Source organism: Zalophus californianus, chromosome 12 (genome assembly GCF_009762305.2).
Source record: "Zalophus californianus isolate mZalCal1 chromosome 12, mZalCal1.pri.v2, whole genome shotgun sequence".
Taxonomy (NCBI): domain Eukaryota; kingdom Metazoa; phylum Chordata; class Mammalia; order Carnivora; family Otariidae; genus Zalophus; species Zalophus californianus.
Window position 1 is genome coordinate 55,971,303 of NC_045606.1, and position 17,281 is coordinate 55,988,583.

General features: G+C 41.3%; 1 protein-coding gene across 9 annotated transcripts in view; it reads right to left on the reverse strand.

Annotated features, from left to right (window-relative positions):
- OSBPL3 (oxysterol binding protein like 3) overlaps positions 1 to 17,281 on the reverse strand; it is a 174,078-nt gene that overhangs the window by 40,128 nt on the left and 116,669 nt on the right. For 5 of the 9 annotated variants that reach the window (XM_027573545.2, XM_027573549.2, XM_027573547.2 and 2 more), the window contains 2 exons: positions 8,448 to 8,578; positions 5,390 to 5,497 (listed from right to left, as the gene is read on the reverse strand). In XM_027573545.2, coding sequence (XP_027429346.1) covers positions 5,390 to 5,497; positions 8,448 to 8,578 — 239 coding nt within the window. The remainder of the gene's footprint in view (positions 1 to 5,389; positions 5,498 to 8,447; positions 8,579 to 17,281) is intronic. The other 4 variants (XM_027573551.2, XM_027573548.2, XM_027573546.2 and 1 more) reach the window with 3 other exon arrangements.

Sequence of the window (17,281 nt, forward strand, 5' to 3'; positions counted from 1 at the left end):
TGTATCTGATAAGTGAGTCCCAGAATAATTTGGGAAACAAAAGTAAAAGCGGGTTATGTCTTTTCAAGAAGTTTTTTCATGAGTTCAGGATACACTCTTCAGTCTCATAAACAACTTATATCCAAGATGGGGATGCAATAACAGGAGGGCCACAGCAGATTTTCAGAGTGGTCCCTTTATGAAATGTTTACTTCAGGAACACATTTAAATGACCACCCCTTCTTCCTGGATTTTTCCTAAATAAGATACCTGGTCATTCAAAGGTCTTACCCATTTTAATATCCATACAGCCTTGTGAAAAGCATGCTTCTTCTCTGCCCTGACAAAGAGACCACTTTAGGATGTACAAACAAGTACCACAGTTGTCACCTTCAAGAGGAAGACCAGTCTCCTCAAAAGAGGATACATCATAGGGAATAACTGAGCTCCTTCAGTGCTCACCGAAAACAATAGAATCTTCCTGGGTCTTGGTGTGCCATGGCCATATAAGACCCTGATGATTTATTTACTTGTTATATTCATTAATTCATTACTAGTCATTCTTGCACTCTATTCTCCTCCTTCTAGACTGGTGGATCAGGATTGGCTGATAAACAGGGAAAATTATACACCTAGCCCGAGCCCCTTCTGGTGTTCCACCCCTCCAGACACTTCCTATTAATACCCGCTGAAAACTCAATGGTACTGCAGCAGCCCCAAGCCCCAGCATACTACCTTACACACACAGGACTGCACTTGTTAAATATCAACTTGGTCAGTTCAGTTCAACAATTTCCGCACAAGTTTAGAAGGCCTGAATGGTTGTTTATCTATTTTTTACATTGAAAAAAGATAAACAGAGAAAAGGGAAGGAGAGGAACACTCATAATCCTATCACACTAAAACCACTATAAGCATTTTGATACATTTCTCTCCCATCCTTTTTATACATATGGTCTTGCTCTGCTTTAAAATAATTATATGTACTCATATATATACATATACATATATATGTGTGTGTGTGTATATGTACTTTCCCCAAACACTGTACCACAATCATTTTTTAAAAAAATTAACATGTATCCTGAGGATAAAAGTAGTATGTGTTCAAAATAGACAATACAGAAAAATGTAAATAAAATACACATTATTTAAAGCTTCATCACCCAGATGTGGCCCCTATTAACTTGTTGGCATATTTTTTAATATTAAAATATTTGTGTGTGTGTATACATATATATATGTATATGGTATGTATGTATATGGGTATAGGTTATATATAGATACATAGATTTAAGTTTGAAATACTGGGATCACACTGTACATAGTCTTTATATAGTGTGATATATTCATTTAACATTATATTGTGAACTTTTCCCCAGGCTGTTAAGTTTTCCGAGACATTAACTTTAGTTGATAGATAATACTTTATTATATATGGGTGTTACAGAGTAACCGTTTTATGTATTGGAAATTAAGAGTGTTTCCAAATTTGTAAAGATGGTGAACATGTTTGCAAAAGTCTTTTGTAAATAATGAGACATTATCATTATTTTTTGGAATCAGTTCCCAGAGGTAGAATTATTAAAAATGTTTATAGTAATATATATATTACCTAATTAACAAATAAGAGAACCTCTGTTTTCCTTATATCTTTAAGGGCATTAAATACTATAATTTAGAAAAACTTTGTAAATCTAATTGTTTTAATTTGCATTTCTTTGTTAAGAATTGGGTCAACAGTTTTTTCTTTTTAAAAAACTAGCTGTAGAGATGTTAACGTTGGGGGAGACTAGGTCAGGGTGCATGGGAACTCTCTGCATTTCTTTGCACCTTCTTGTGAATTTTTAAGTATTACAATGTCCAAAGTTTAAAAAAAAAATGTGTATTTGGGTTTTTCTGGTGAATTGGGTCCCTTTTCTCATTCATTCGTTGAGATCTTCAGTTGTTTGTTACTACCTATTAATTACTTGCATATTAAAGACATTATCATCTATTTCGCATTATCTATCATTTTCATTGAAAATATTTTTCCTCGTTTATTATTTGTCTCGTTTTTTTCACACACACCATTTTTTTCCTAAAAACTCCCGTCAGATCTAGTCAACATTTCTTTTGTAATTTTTCTATTGTTTCCGAGTTTAGGAAGTCCTCCCTACTCTGGCCATTTGGTAAATACTTAAATCAATCTATGTCAATTTTAGTTTTTATATTTAACTCTAATTCACTAGCGATTCATTTTAGTGTGCAATGGAAAGATTTAAACTGCTTTCCAAATTGCTTTTGAGCTGTGCCAACCGAATTTATTGAAAAATCCATCTCTTCCCCATTGGTTTTTGAGTCTCTTCTATCATATATTTGTCTCTTTCATACGAAATGGTGTTTATGCCTGAGATAGTGATTCGGTCCATTCTCACACCATCCCCAGCATATTTTCACTACTGGAGCTTCGCTCTGTCGTATTTTCTGGCCTGGCACATTCCTCAATATATAGCAATGATGCTATTGAGAAAACACTTCCAACTCGCCAGATGTGGAATGAAATCCCAGCTAGGACTCTTACCAGCTGTGTGCCCTGGGGGAAGCTACTTAACCTCTCTGGTTTCCTTGTCTCTAAAATGAAACTACCATCACCTACCTCAAAAAACTGTGGCTAGGATTTTGTGAGTTAATGCACTCAACAGCATATGGAATATAATAGCAATCAGAGAGGCAATTAAAAAAGTTCCATTCTTCTCTTTCAGACATTGCTTTAAAAGTTCTTGCCTCATCAGTCTCTCTTTTTTTAATGTTTTATTTATTTATTCATGAGAGTCAGAGAGAGAGAGAGAGAGAGAGAGAGAGAGGCAGAGGCAGAGGGAGAAGCAGGCTCCCCGCCTAGCAGGGAGCCCGATGCGGGACTCGATCATGACCTGAGCTGAAGGCAGACCTGGCTTAACCATCGGAGCCACCGAGGCGCCCCACCTTACAGTCTCTTAAGTGGACCGTAGGTTTAGTAGAATGTTATCACCCAAGGTCACTTAGTCTTTCATTCGGAACCTAAAATAATATAAGAACTAATAAGCTGATAATATTAAATGTTCACATTCAGAAACACAAAGCAGGAGAACTTAATAGAATGTGAGAGTAATTTCTGATAGGAGAGGGGGGATTTTAGAATCTAGGAGCCAGGCTCGATGCCAAAGATGGGTAATCTGCACAACCCAGGGGTAAGGGACGAAACAGAAACACAGAAAACAGAGCGCCCTGGGCTGACCCCACTGTGGGGACTGTCATTCCCTGACAGACGCCTGGGGTGTCACCTAAGAAAAATAAACGGGAATTTTTAGGTTCTGGGGCGGCCACTTCCACTCACTCTTTGGTTTCCTGAAGACAAGAATGGCTTTTCCCTTTCTGGGAAAGGGAGCCTGAGTCACTCAGTGAAAAGCAGGATAAGACAAGGAGAACAGAAAATCACTGAAAGAGGAAACAGCAAGGAGAACACTCCATCAGCAGGACTCCAGAAGGTTGTTTTGGAAAGTGTGAACGTGTGGGACACTACTGCTCCTCCTCAAGGACATTTGAGCCTTCAGGCACATTCCTTGTGAGATCGGTTTAAAAACATGCATGGTAGGGCGCCTGGGAGGCTCAGTCAGTTAAGTGTCTGCCTTCAGCTCGGGTCATGATCCAGGGGTCCTGGGATAGAGCCCCGCCCTGATCAGGCTCCCTGCTCAGCGGGGAGTCTGCTTCTCCCGCTCCCACTGCCTGCCACTCTGCCTACTTGTGATCTCTCTCTGTCAAATAAATAAATAAAATCTTTTAAAAAAAAATAAAAGCATACATTGTAAACACTTGTGATTCTGGTTTCCTTTCCAAAATGCAAATAGTCCCAAGTACTATCCCAAGTCCCAAGTACTCACTAAGCATCAATACACAGAACCATAAATGAGGGGTCAGCTTGCTTAAACAGATAGATATAATCAGGTGGCAGTACTATTTAGAAGGTAAGCACTGCCTCATAAGAGACAAGAAACCCCACAGAACACCATGGCGTCTGGCAGCCAACACTGAGTGATGGCGCGGAGTGACTGCGCCCTGCTCCAGCAACCTCGCACACTTCCTTGCCCGGGCCTAAAATGAAGGCCACCCCGGTAATGTTCAGGTGCTCAGCTTTAAAGATGATTCAGTTTAGGTCTGGGCTAAAATGACTGAAAAGATCTCTTGGTGGGGAGTGAGTGTGTGGAGAAATGTCACGCTCAACTTCTGACATGTCTCAGAAGTAACAGCAGCCTGGGAGCCTCTGCAGAGACAGTGCAGGTCCCTCCTCAGAGAACAGGGTCCCTTGGCGGGTGGCCGAGCCCGTGGTCCCCGTGGCTGCAGATGCCCAGGCCTCCCCCCGGGTGCTGACCGATTTCAGCTGCTAGCCTCCCCTTTGCCTGAACACGCAGCTTCCCACGGAGTGAAGTATTGTGGGGGGTTTGTTTTCTTTGGGGACAGGAAAAGGAGGAAGAGGGATTCAGCTTCAACATTAGGAACTCCTTTTAAAAATTCACACACACACACACACACACACACACACACGCCTTGTATAGTACCTTCCTCTTTTTATTTTAAATGCTATAATATTTTCATTAACGAACTTATTAGACTGAGAGCATTTAAAAACTGCTGAGGCATATGAATTATCTCATATCTCATAGATATGAGAGCATTTAAATAAATACCTGAGGCATATGATAGCTAAAAACAGGTTTGAAGCCTTATTATTCTTTATTATTCTTTTCTACTTATTTTCTGAGTAATCCACTTGTATCTTTTCTGCAGTTTCTCTTAAACACACACAAGGAACATTTTGTATAAACATCCTGAGTTTTGAGAAAAGACATTTTAACATATTATTAGTTGACCAAGACACTTCAATTGTATTACGGTATTTTTTCCTTCACAGGGTACAGCTGTGCTTTTTAAAAGAAAAAAAAAATCACAGGAGAAGAAGGTACCAGTCACAAAGAAAGGGGGAAGGGGATGTCACAGAGGGGGCAACTTGGGATACCACAGGCAGAGAAAATGAGGCCTCTTCAGAAGTAACAGGAGAAAATGTTTGTCTCTCTGCATTCCCACTCTAGTAATAACTAGTGAAAAGGTGATACTCAGGAGGAAAGGGGGTAAAGAAATACAAAGGGAAGAAGACTTCTGCAGAGGGGGAGCAGTTTACCAATGCAGTTAGCACATACTCAGGAAAGCTTTGCGGGGCTGGCAGGCAGCTCAGACCCTGAAGCAGCTGGGGGGGGGGGGGGGGGCAGGGCGGGCAGACTTGTGAGCACCACTCCCCACTCCCGAGGGGGAAACAGGGGCAGAGGGACTGGACAGAGGGTGTCAGGTGAGGGGGTGGCGGTCGTGGAAACATTCCCAGACGAGAAGCCTTACCCACCTCTGCCAGACTGTCACCCGACTTGGCAGCAGCGGGGGAATCGAGGAGCAGAGACTCAGCATGGATTCTGCGTAAACGTTCTTTAAGGTCTGTGTTTTGTGCTAGGGCCTGGAACATGTTAAAAATAGTGGGGCTCTGTTAATAAATGGATGTATCAGAAAAGCACAGCAGTGGGCCCAGGGCGATGGAGCCCTGAGGAGGGCACTTCCTGGACTTTTTTCTTGAATGTTATCCGACAGGACGCGGTTCTGAGATGCCATGGAGATCAAAGACACCGAAGTTTGGAAGTGATGTCCCTTCTCTGGTCTCACTTCTGGGGATGGAAGAATGGGCTGGCGAGGCTTTCCTTTCAGTGGAGAAGGAAATCACCAATACCTTCAGCTCTTACTAGGCTAATGGTTTCATGGCCCTCTCTCCCCAGCTCCCTCCCTATGATCCCATCCATGCTTCTCTCATCTTTAAAGAGGATGTTTCTCCCACCCCTTATGATCGGACATCTTTTAATGTTATTTAATTTTCATACCAGTTGAACTGGATCTTAGGAAGTGTGCCTGGAATTAGGATTTTGTGGAGGATTAATTTTATTATTTCCCAATATAGGTGATGATTGTTTTATTCATCCTTCATGACTAAGACATTTAATTGAAAACAACAACGACATACTTTCACTTACCTGGATAAAGGCTAAGGACTAGGGCCCTGGGAATGCTGAGACGGAACTGGACACATGTAAACCCATCCCTGGGCAGGTCAGATGCCCTATCCCCACCTCCCAAATGGGAAGGAACTAGCTTGAAGGTAGAGGAAGATGTTTCCAAATGATCTGTCTTTGGAAAAGGACAAGTGTGCCTGATTGTCCCACAGTCAGCTCTCCAGGTGCTTGCACACAGATCTGTCCTGTCTGTCTTTCAGGCTCTCTTCCAAGAAGCTCAGAGCCTTTCCCATCCATTAGTGCCCACAGGGTCTACCTGCTGAGATCATAGAAGGATGTGGCACTGTCTGATCTACTGCCTGGATCTCAAACAGGATGTTGGTTTTATTTTTTAATCACCAGGAATGGAATGGGTTATTTGGAAATTCTTGAGGATCATTTAGGAAACACTGAGTAAATGTTCTTAATACACACAAGCACATGTAACAATCTCTATGGGGTACTCACTTTTTTCTGACCAACATTTTGCTGGCACCTTAGCGTCAGTGGCTAGAATCTATACCAGTGGCTAGACTCTTAGTATGGCCTGAAAAATGTGTTATTTTAGCAGCTTCTCTTTCCTCTGTAAGCCACAGGCAGAAGAAACAAGAATGCCAAGACTGCATATACAGCACAAACATATGCATTCTGATAGCCCTGGGAGGACACTAAAAATGTTATTTTTAAAAAACAAGCCTCGAATCTAATCCAGAATCCAAGCCAAAAAGAGGAAAGAAAGGATCATTTTGTTATATCTTAAGTTTCCAAAATCCTGAACATGGGAGAGAGTAAATTCCTTAGAAGGCTAACAGCTCTGGCCTAGGATACCATGTCCTCTACCAGACAAGCCGACTAAGAAGATGAGGCCAGACCTCCCAAGGGAGGAGGGCGGGAGACTCCTGACCACTTGGAGAGGGGCCGGGGAAGCCCATCAGAGGTACCTTCTGAAGAGTCAACCTACTGGGAACAAAGAAATGCTCTGTGGCACTAAAAAATACACTTAAAAACAAAACACAACAAAACAAAACCACACCTCTCTTCTCTCAAACCCAAATAGCTCCCAGTGTGCAGCTGGCTGTCCACTGCAATCCAAAAGGGGTGTTTCTCTCTCTGACCTTAGAAAACCCAGAGCTCCTCAGGGTGAATGACATTAAGACCCTCTACGTGGAGTAAGGCCACATTATTTTTTATTTCTTTCAAAGATAACATACTTGGAACGCCAACTGAGTAAATATTCCTAAGTATTCTTCAACAACAAATATGTACTACTGGTAATGTGTTTCCCATTACGGTCACACCGAAATCATTACTTTACTTTTCTCAGTAACATGAGGAATCGAAAAGATGAATGGATATTTTCTAGTTCTCTCAAAGCCTGAATGAGCTCCTGAAAACAAGATCTTAAAATTCATCTCCCCAACCTAACCCTAAACAAAAAGTTCGGTATTGCTTCAGCTGGTAATTTCCCATGTGCGCACACTCTCTCTTTGCAATAGGGATTCGAAAGGACAAGCAAAGACTAGGGGCATAATGAAATAACATAATAAAATAAAAATAAAAGCAATATACAAATAAGTAAAATAAATGCAAATGACATCATAAGTATGTTATTTTTAAAACCCGTCAGCTTTTCGATAGATACAGAGTGAGCAACCAGACAACACCAGCCGTTCAAGGTAGAGTCCTAGGACACTGCGCCTGAATGGAGCCCAACTGGAATCACGGGGAAAACGTAGAGAGAGAGCGAATAACAGAAGGGCTGACTTGAGGCTGGACCCTGATGTTTCTGTTGTGATGAAAACACAATGATTATCTGACATTCCTTATGACTCACCTCTCTGTGCCCATGCAGGAAAAGGCAGCTAAATATTTTATATTACCAAATCAAATCACTTCCAAATAACTTTGAAAGAGTGGTAAGCAGGAGCACTGCTGGGCAGCAGAGAAGATAAGAGTGAATTTAAAGTTGCCTTCTGCTACCTGTCACTTGCAAAGTCAATCTAAGCTCGAGAAGTCTTCAGTACAGGAACCTCCAAACCTCGGATTTTGTAATGAGAAACAAATATCTGGAAGACCCACACAAACTCACAATAAATGCCTTACACAAACAGAAAAATCAAGATAAATGGAAGGAAACCAAACTTAAAGTATCTAATACTCCATGAAATACGAGCTACTAAGACTGGAGGCAGGCTCAATTTTGCTGTTCAGAATTAGCAGATCTGATACAAGGTTAAAATAGAATTTGGATAATTTGTTGGGTTTTGTCATGAATTTTCAACACAACCATGGAGTCGGAAAATTTAAAAAAATTCATGAGCACAGCCAGGTGGTCAGGCATTTCTGCAACACAGACATGCAACTTACAGATGACAGGGCGTGTTTCAGGCCGATGACCTGGGCAGAGGGGGAAGAGGAGACATCCCGTTCCATCAGCTGCTTCAGCTTCTCTCTCTCTGTTGATATGGTATTAAAAGCTGACCTTAAAGTGAAGTAAACTAGAAAGATATAATCATTATAAAAAGGAGTAAAGGAAGAGGCATAATTAAACACAAGATACAGAGACACGTATTTCTTATAAAGGAATTTAGAAAAGTAACAGCCCTGAATAGTCAACTGAAGAGTACAGCAAATGGACACTCTAAATTGACTTCTAAAAAAACACATCTGGAAGGTGCAACACCAAGAGTGAACCCTAACTGTTTAAACTATGGACTCTGGATGATAATGATGCTTTGTTGTAGGTTCACTGATTATAACAAATGGACCACGCTGGTGGGATGCTGACAGTGGAGGAGGTTGTGTGTGTGGGGGTGGGGGAGGGTTATATGGAACTCTGTACTTTCTGCTCCATTTTTCTATAAACCTAAAACTACTCTGAAAAATAAAGTCTATTACAAAGTCTAACAGCATACACCTTTTTCTTTCTTTTCTTTTTTTTAAGATTTTATTTATTTATTTGACAGAGAGAGACACAGCGAGAGAGGGAACACAAGCGGGGGGAGTGGGAGAGGGAGCAGCAGGCTTCCCGTGGAGCAGGGAGGCCGATGCGGGGCTCAATCCCAGGACCCTGGGATCATGACCTGAGCCGAAGGCAGATGCTTAACAACCGAGCCACCCAGGCGCCCCCTAGCATACACATTTTTCAATTCTAAACGTCCTATCCACTATACAATTCTAGGAATTTATGACTTATCAAGATATTTTGACACTTGAAAAGATACTTCTAATTTCTCAATGATCAACATTTAGTTTTGTTTGTATCCCCAAAGACTGAGACTGCTTGAAAACAAAGCTCATTGGTTGCTGGGGAGTCATGAAACTCGAAACCAAGAAACTAGATAGCACCTTAACCAGGTGACCAAAATTAATCACCAGTGAGGCTCAGATGGACTTTGTGTGCCTCCGGGTGTAATATCCTGAAAAAGATACACCTTCGTTTGTGTTGTACACCAGCCAGGGATAGATCACTGCAAAGTGAGGAACATCTTCTATTTAAAAATTGACCTGTATCCTTTGAAAGCATCAATTTCATCAAAGAAAAAGAAAGGCTGAGGAACTGTTCCCAGCTGCAAGAAACTGAAGAGATATGACAATTAAAACGTGATCATGGGCTCGATCCTGGACTGAAGGGGAAAAGTGCTGTTGAAGGACATTATTGGAACCACTGACAACATCTGAACATGGAAAACAGGAGAGATGAAAGCCATGCTTCACTGTTAAATTTCTTGAATTTCATAACTACACTGTGGTTAAGTAACAGACTATCCCTATTCTTAGGAAATAGATACTACAGTATAAAGGCATAAAAAAAAAGACACGATGTATGATCCCTACTCTCACACGGTTCAGAAAAATAAACACATATGCGTGTGCACACATATAGTGTATGTGGAGAAAGACATAAGATATATGTGGCAAGATATTAAAAATGATGAATTTGGGTAAAGGATATATGGCAGTTCTTCGTATTATTCTTGCAACTTCTCTGTAAATTTGAAATTATTTTAGGGTGTTGCCTACACTCTTCTTAGTCTTGCAGCTGCTTGATCCAGAATCCCCAAGCTCTAAACTTGGCATTCGGCTACTCTGTTCACTTTAGTGAGCTCTGAGGTACATGACAGCTTAGCACTGCTAGGCATTCAGATGCCAGAACTAAAGTTTTTAAAGCCCGCTAACACATACAGCAAAAAAATCATCAAATTTGGATCACATTTGTATGAGTTATCTCCTAGGAATGCGGATATGCCATCTAACTTCCTGATCATGGATATCACGTTTGAACATTATCTTTCCAGTCTCCTTTATTACATTTTGTTTTAGAAAGGTAGGAAGAAGGAAGAGGCAGAGACATACTTCTTCTCGGATGGCCTGGCATATTACTGAATTCCACAAGGTCGCATTTTTGGAGGCACTGTCATTCAAGATTGGCCGATTTAGTATCGCAGAGATGGAATATGCATTACTGACTCACTTCCCTCATTTCCACAGTCACAAGGACAACTGCACCTCGCCATAAGTTGTTGCTGAACTTGTCTGAGGTCGTGGTGTTCCGTGATGGATTTAGACCATCTTCGTAAAGTCATCATACAAATAAGCAATTTGTTTAAACAACACACACACACACGCACAGTTTCCTTAGTTTATTAAGTACAATTCATTTCTTCCCTTCTGTCAACAGAAGACGGGGTCAATAGGTACTAAAGGCAAATAGGTACTAAAATTTTTCTAACAATATCTACGGAACACACTTAGCTCTTTGATTTAAACAATTCCATCGAGCAAAATAAAGGGCAGCACAACAGAGTGACCAATAGTGTGGACTCCGAACCAGCCCTGGATTCTTCTCAGCTCTATCACTCAGTCACTGCATGACCCTGACAAACACATGCTGTACCTGAACTCCCCTTTCCTCGTTTGTAAATTGGCAGTCATGATAGCATTTACTATGTAAGATGGTGACGGGGATTAAAGACGATAATGCAGGGATAGCACTTAACCCCATGGATAGCATATAATAAATAGTAAGTGATGGTGATAAAAGCAACACACGAGGGTGAAAGTGGTGGGGACTTGAAATACGGGCACCAGTTTCAGGAGAGTACTTTGGTCTCTTGCCAGAACAGCACTTGTCAATAACTGCATTCAGGGTACAGGGTCTATGAGTGACGGACTGACCAGAATCTGTTCAAAAGTGGAAGAACAGCCTCAGCTGGGGGGCAACAAGCCCCACAATTAACATTTTACGTCCTATTAGATAGGCACCTCCCCCCCAAAACACACACTCAGTCGGATACCCATCTCAGTGGGTCCCAGGGGGAATACCTCTTCACTGCCATGGGTTTTTTGGGTGTGTTTTGTTTTTTTGTTTTTTTTGTCTTTTGGTATAAGTTTCCTTAATTTGCTATTACAATTCATTTTTTTCTCCTTTTTAAATGGAGGTATAATTGACATTAACCTTATATGAGTTTTGGTGTCTACCGTAATGATTTGGTATCTGAATCCACTGCAAAATGATCACCACAATAAGTCTAGTGAACATCTGTCACTTTACATTGTTACAAAAGAAAAAAAAATTTTCTTTCACTGTTATGTTTATTGCTTTAGATTAAGTAAATGTGGTGCTCAGCTGGCTGCCATCTGACCAGATCAATTCCTCTGGCCTTCAGACAGCCTGCAGTAAAGCAAGGCCTTCAACCTGATGGGAAGAGTCCATTTAAAATTGGCAGAATATACATTCCTTGGTTCAAAATAGAGAACTGACATAAACTGTGGTGGGCATAAAATAAGCAGAAAGAAACTCATATAGTCACTATATTTAATTTTCATGTGTAAAGCGCTTCCTAAACCACCTGACAAAGGATTGCCATACACTAGATTTCTTAAATGACTGGTGAGGCCCACTCAGAGGACATTAAAATAGTCATTCACAGTGGCCTAGTGATCCAGCACACACACAACGATTGTTAGGGGCTGCTCGTGGGAGACTATATTTATATTAACTGTTAAAGACACAGGATCCCAGAGGTGAGGAATATTCTCCGTGACAGAATGTTTTCTTACTAATTTCTAACCTGATGCTAGGGAAAAAGAAAAAAAACTTAAAAAAAATAGAAAGATCCAAGGGAATGTATCACATCTATGGATATCTGAAAACAAATAAAACCACATAGAAAGTCTTCAATGCTCAGAGCTACAAAGAACTCCAAAGATCACCTCACCACCCACCATGCAGAATGACCAACTCCTCTCTACCACTAAACTTCCTTGCCTGTGGTTTTTGGACCATGTTTCTCAGAGCATTTGCTGTCTCCTAAAGCAGTCCACTCTGCCCCTAGACTCTGCTGCAGGGAAGGAAGACCTCCCGTTCCCAAGTGGAAATTTCCCTCAGTGTCTCCTCACTGGCAAACAGAACTCACTCTCCGTTCGTGCGGTGTTCAAATATGGAAAGGCAATCATGGCATCTCCGTTTACTCATCTTTCCCAGACTGTCCTTAGCCATTTCTCAGACCCTCCCACTGTACTAACACAGCGGGATGCAGGCTGAGTTCTGGCAGAATGGAACGCCATACGCCTCATACAACTGACTCTTGGACCACTAACTCCCTTTCCCGTTTCCACAGGCTTCTGCGGTATTCTTCTATTGAGTTGGATGGTGAGAGAACAGTTAGCACGTTTGGTGCTTAATCTACCCCAGCTCTACTGTTTAATGTGCTCCTTCTCTAGCAGTTTCTCGGCATCACAAAAGAGTAAGGTCTGGCGGAAGACAGTTATGAATACCATAGACATCACTTCTACAGAGGCAGTCTGGTAGAAGGAAAAGACATTTTGTAATAAGGCAAATGAGAACCAAAATCCTATTTCTACCACTTGGCTTTCATTTAGATTTTGGACAAATCCTCGGTTTCCACAACTGTATGTGTGGATAATGCCTGTATCTAGTGAGTGCTTTAAGGAAACAGTGAGAAAACATACTATCGTATAGTGCCCCAACCCACTGTAGGACTCGTTATTTTTCTTTCCCTCTTTTTTTTTTTTAAGATTTTATTTATTTGTCAGAGAGAGAGAGAGAGAGAGAGAGAGCACAAGCAGGGGGCGGCAGGCAGAGGGAGAAGCAGGTTGCCCGCTGAGCAAGAAGCCCAAAGCGGGGCTCAATCCCAGGACCCTGGGATCATGACTTGAGCTGAAGACAGATGCTTAATCGACTGAGCCATCCAGGCATCCCTTTCTTTCTCTCTTTTTAATGAAAAGCATATTTTGGTGAATTTTCTTTGAAATGATAACATACCTAAAATATCTCGGGTGGCGTGATCTTCTGTAATCTGCTTCCTCTAATTTTCAAACCTCACAAGATATCCATGGTTTTAAAATACTTTCTGATACTCTATCCAAATGGTTCTTTCACTTAGATACATTAGGTAATTTGATTAAATGGTCCTACTTATTTCCAGATAATTTACATAAATGCAAGTGCTCAGCCTATTCTTATGCTGAATTCTAAATTATGCTTGATAAATGATCTGGCTTTTCTTTAAATTCTGTATATCTTCTAGCTTTTAATCTATGAAAATGATGGCACCGTGACATGCTTGGCTTTTTATCCAATGCTTCCAGAAACTCAAAACAGTTCAGAAAATGATCCTTCAACAACTAAGACTCAACACTGGAAAAGAATCAAAAACAAAAGAATACTAAATAATGGAATACAGTTTAATTTTGTTCTACTTTTAATCTTTTCATTTGTCAATGAGGCTTTCCCTCTCTGAAAATACCTTTAGGAAAGTATCATTAAACCTAACTTTGTTTTCTTTCCAAAGTAGAACATAAATGCCCCACTTCCAGAGGACCCTGGTCCTATACCCTAATCCTTGCTTTCATAAACTACAACTGCTCACCATATTCAGTCATTTCTATGTCAGCTAAGACTAGAACACTGTCTCATAAAACCTTCTTGTAAAAGTAAGCAACAGCACGAATTCTATTCAGAACAAAATAACCAATCATAGAAAATAGTTACAGAATTTGAGATCCAGAAGTCAGGAGAACTACTTGAGGACATTGAACAGATGAGGCAACTGAGGCCCAGAGAAGTTAACTGGTGAGATCAAAATTCCACAGCTAGTCATAACAGAGTGGCTTAGAATGAATGCCTATCTTCTGACTCAGATGGTATAGAGGGTTAGCTCCATAAAGGCTTATTATATACTGTGTTTCCTGCATTCTGTTTCTCAAGAACTTTCGTTCCTCGATGTCAACAGCTACTGGGGAAGTGAGGGAAAATTTTCCAAATACATTGAAAATCACTGACTTAAACAAAGCTAACAGACTCCTCTGCTGCAGGACTTCTCAGGGCCTTTAATATTTACTATTCTTGTGTAAGTTCAAAGGGGACCATAGTCAGCAGTGTTTTCCAAACATTTTTAACCATGGAATTCTTTTGTTTTTATGAGCATCTTATGGGGAAAGTGTTCCATGAAATATATTTGGAGAAATGTAAAAGTTAATATATGCAATGTAAATTCCTTAATGGCTTTTAAGTTTTAGTGCATTTTGTTCTCTGCTTACTTATATGTGTGTCAACATATGCTCAAAGCCAGACACATGAACCAATAAAAATTATTTCAATGATATGTCATAAAAATCAAATTCCATTTATAATATGTAAGAAGGACTTTTTCACCTATGATGGGTATATATTGGTTGTCCACCCTTTGATCTAATCTTCTACAAAACAGAGAGCATTGAGATGCATTTAACAGATTAAAGAAAAAGCAGGTAACACAGACTATGCTACAACATCAGTGGAATTCCTACATTTAGTTTACCTGCCGTGGAATCACAGTCGATAGATTAGTCATACAGTCAAGAAAGTACCATACAAACTGTCCGTGACCAGGTCAGACCCGCACGGGAAGAAAGGAAAGGTCAAGATGCTTTGAGTTTGTCGGTATGGAAGTGAGAAAGCGCGCCAGCTCGCAGGACTGAGGACAAACCTGGGACGTGTCTCCATTCCACGAGGCCTCTGAGTCACAGCCTGTGGGAAAGGGACTCCCAGAGATCCTTCAGTCTGCGAGAGTGTACTTGAAATCCACAGCAGTGAAACACAGCCGGTTAGGCTCCCTGTGGAATTCGGGGCTCTAAGCCCACAGGGCAAAAGCTGTTGTTGTTGAATAAGTGCACCTGGACCTTTCTCGGAGCACAAATCGAGACCTCGTCTAGACATGTGGCAGTCTCTGCAGCCAGCTGGGTGTAACAAAGCCTGAAAGGCAAAACAGCTGGCCGCAGCCCATTTCAGACGGTCCAGGAGGATGGTATCCGTGGCCTGACTCCGCAAGGCAACCTCTCTCCCTCTACTGAGGGAGCAGCTTCTTCAGTGATAAAATTCAGGACAGCCCTGCTGCAGGGATGTGTTATCTTCTCATTCGTAAAAAGACAGTTCGTGGGTTTTTGTTTGTTTTTTTTAAAGACCTATTTATTTATTTGAGCAAGAGAGAGCACGAGCGGGAGGGGCAGAGGGAGAGAGAATCTCCAGCAGACTCCGAGCCGAAACCAAGAGTCAGATGCTTAACTGACTGGGCCCAGGTGCCCCGACAGCTTGTGTTATTAAAAAGTGATGCTCTTTTTTAGGGATTTCCTCCCACAAAGCCTAAAATGCAATGCCCTGATTTCAACTGATCCTTGAATACTAGAGAACACCACAAAGGCCTGCGTGAAGAGCTTTGGGCGGGGCAGGTAATCCTTCCCCTCTTACAGACTCATCCTACAACAACATTGCAAACACTGACAAAGTTCTGACAGCAACTAGAACATGAGTTTGATCGAGGTGGGGAGTTGTAAAAAACATGAAACGGTTTCCTTATAACCAACATGTTGTAAGTTTGTGGGGTGTAAGGGAAACGGGAGCTGAAAGAATCAATAACGTCATGGGAGAAAAACACGGGGCCAGGAGAATAAAGCAGGAGAGCCAGTATCTGCCTTCCTCTCACTTCAAGCACTGCCCTCCCATTTTAAAAAAACAATTTTTAAGGACGGGAGCGGCAGAGGGAGAGGGAAAGTTTTAAGCAGGCTCCACGCCCAACTTGGAGCCCGACGCAGGGCTTGATCTCATGATCCCGAAATCATGACCTGAGCCGAAACCAGGAGTCTGCCACTTTACCGACTAAGCCACCCAGGCACCCCACTGCCCTCCCATTTAAAACTTTTAAACCCATTTGCCCCTTTAAAAAAATGACAAATACACCACATTTTTTAAAAAGACAAGCAGTAAGAAGATAACAAGCACTTACAACTCCAGCCTCCACCACTAAAATGCCAGTGTAGATCCTTCCAGACTTTTTAGTACACCTATATCTGCCAGATTTATATAGTTTATTTTTTTCTGAACAGACAGGATCATACCTATACATTGTTTTGAGACCCGTATTTTCACTCAATGGTATGTTGTGAACATCTTTCTGTGTCTAGAAAAGTAGCCCTGGCCACCCCTTCCGAAGGGCAGTGAGACACCAGACTGGGCCAGGCGGGCTGGGATTCAAGTCTCAGGTGGGCCACTTTCTACCACTTACTCAGGAAGCTCTTCAGCTTCTTTAAGCCTCAGTTTTCTTATCTGTGCAATGAAGATTACAATAATATCTGCTCCACACGTTGCTGCTAGAATGAAATGGAACAGTGCAGATGAAGCGCTTAGTGAATACCTGACCTCATAGCTATGTGCTCCGTATTTTTATTGTTGTGCTGTTGATTATTCTATCACATAATTATATTGCATTAAAAATCCAATTTCCCTATTGTTGGGCATTTAGGTTATGTTCATTAAAAAAAAAAAAAACTTTCTATTTCGAAATCATTATAGATTCATAAGGAAGTTGCAGAAACAGTAGAGAGAAGACCCGGGTACCCTATAGCCAGTTTCCCACAGCGGTAACATTTTATAGAACTACGGTACAGTATCAAAACCAGGAAACTGACATTGGCCTAAGCTACAGCTCTCCTGCAGATGTCACCAGTTTTATGCGCTCTCATTTGTGTGTATGTGTGTAAATATATTTTATTTGCAATTTTATCACACGTGTAGATTCATGGAACCACCACCGTAATCAGGATACAGACCTTTCCATTACCATCAAGATCCCTCTTGCTACCGCTTCATAATCACACCCGTATTTTTCCCCTTCCCCTAAGCCCTGGCAACCACTAATCTC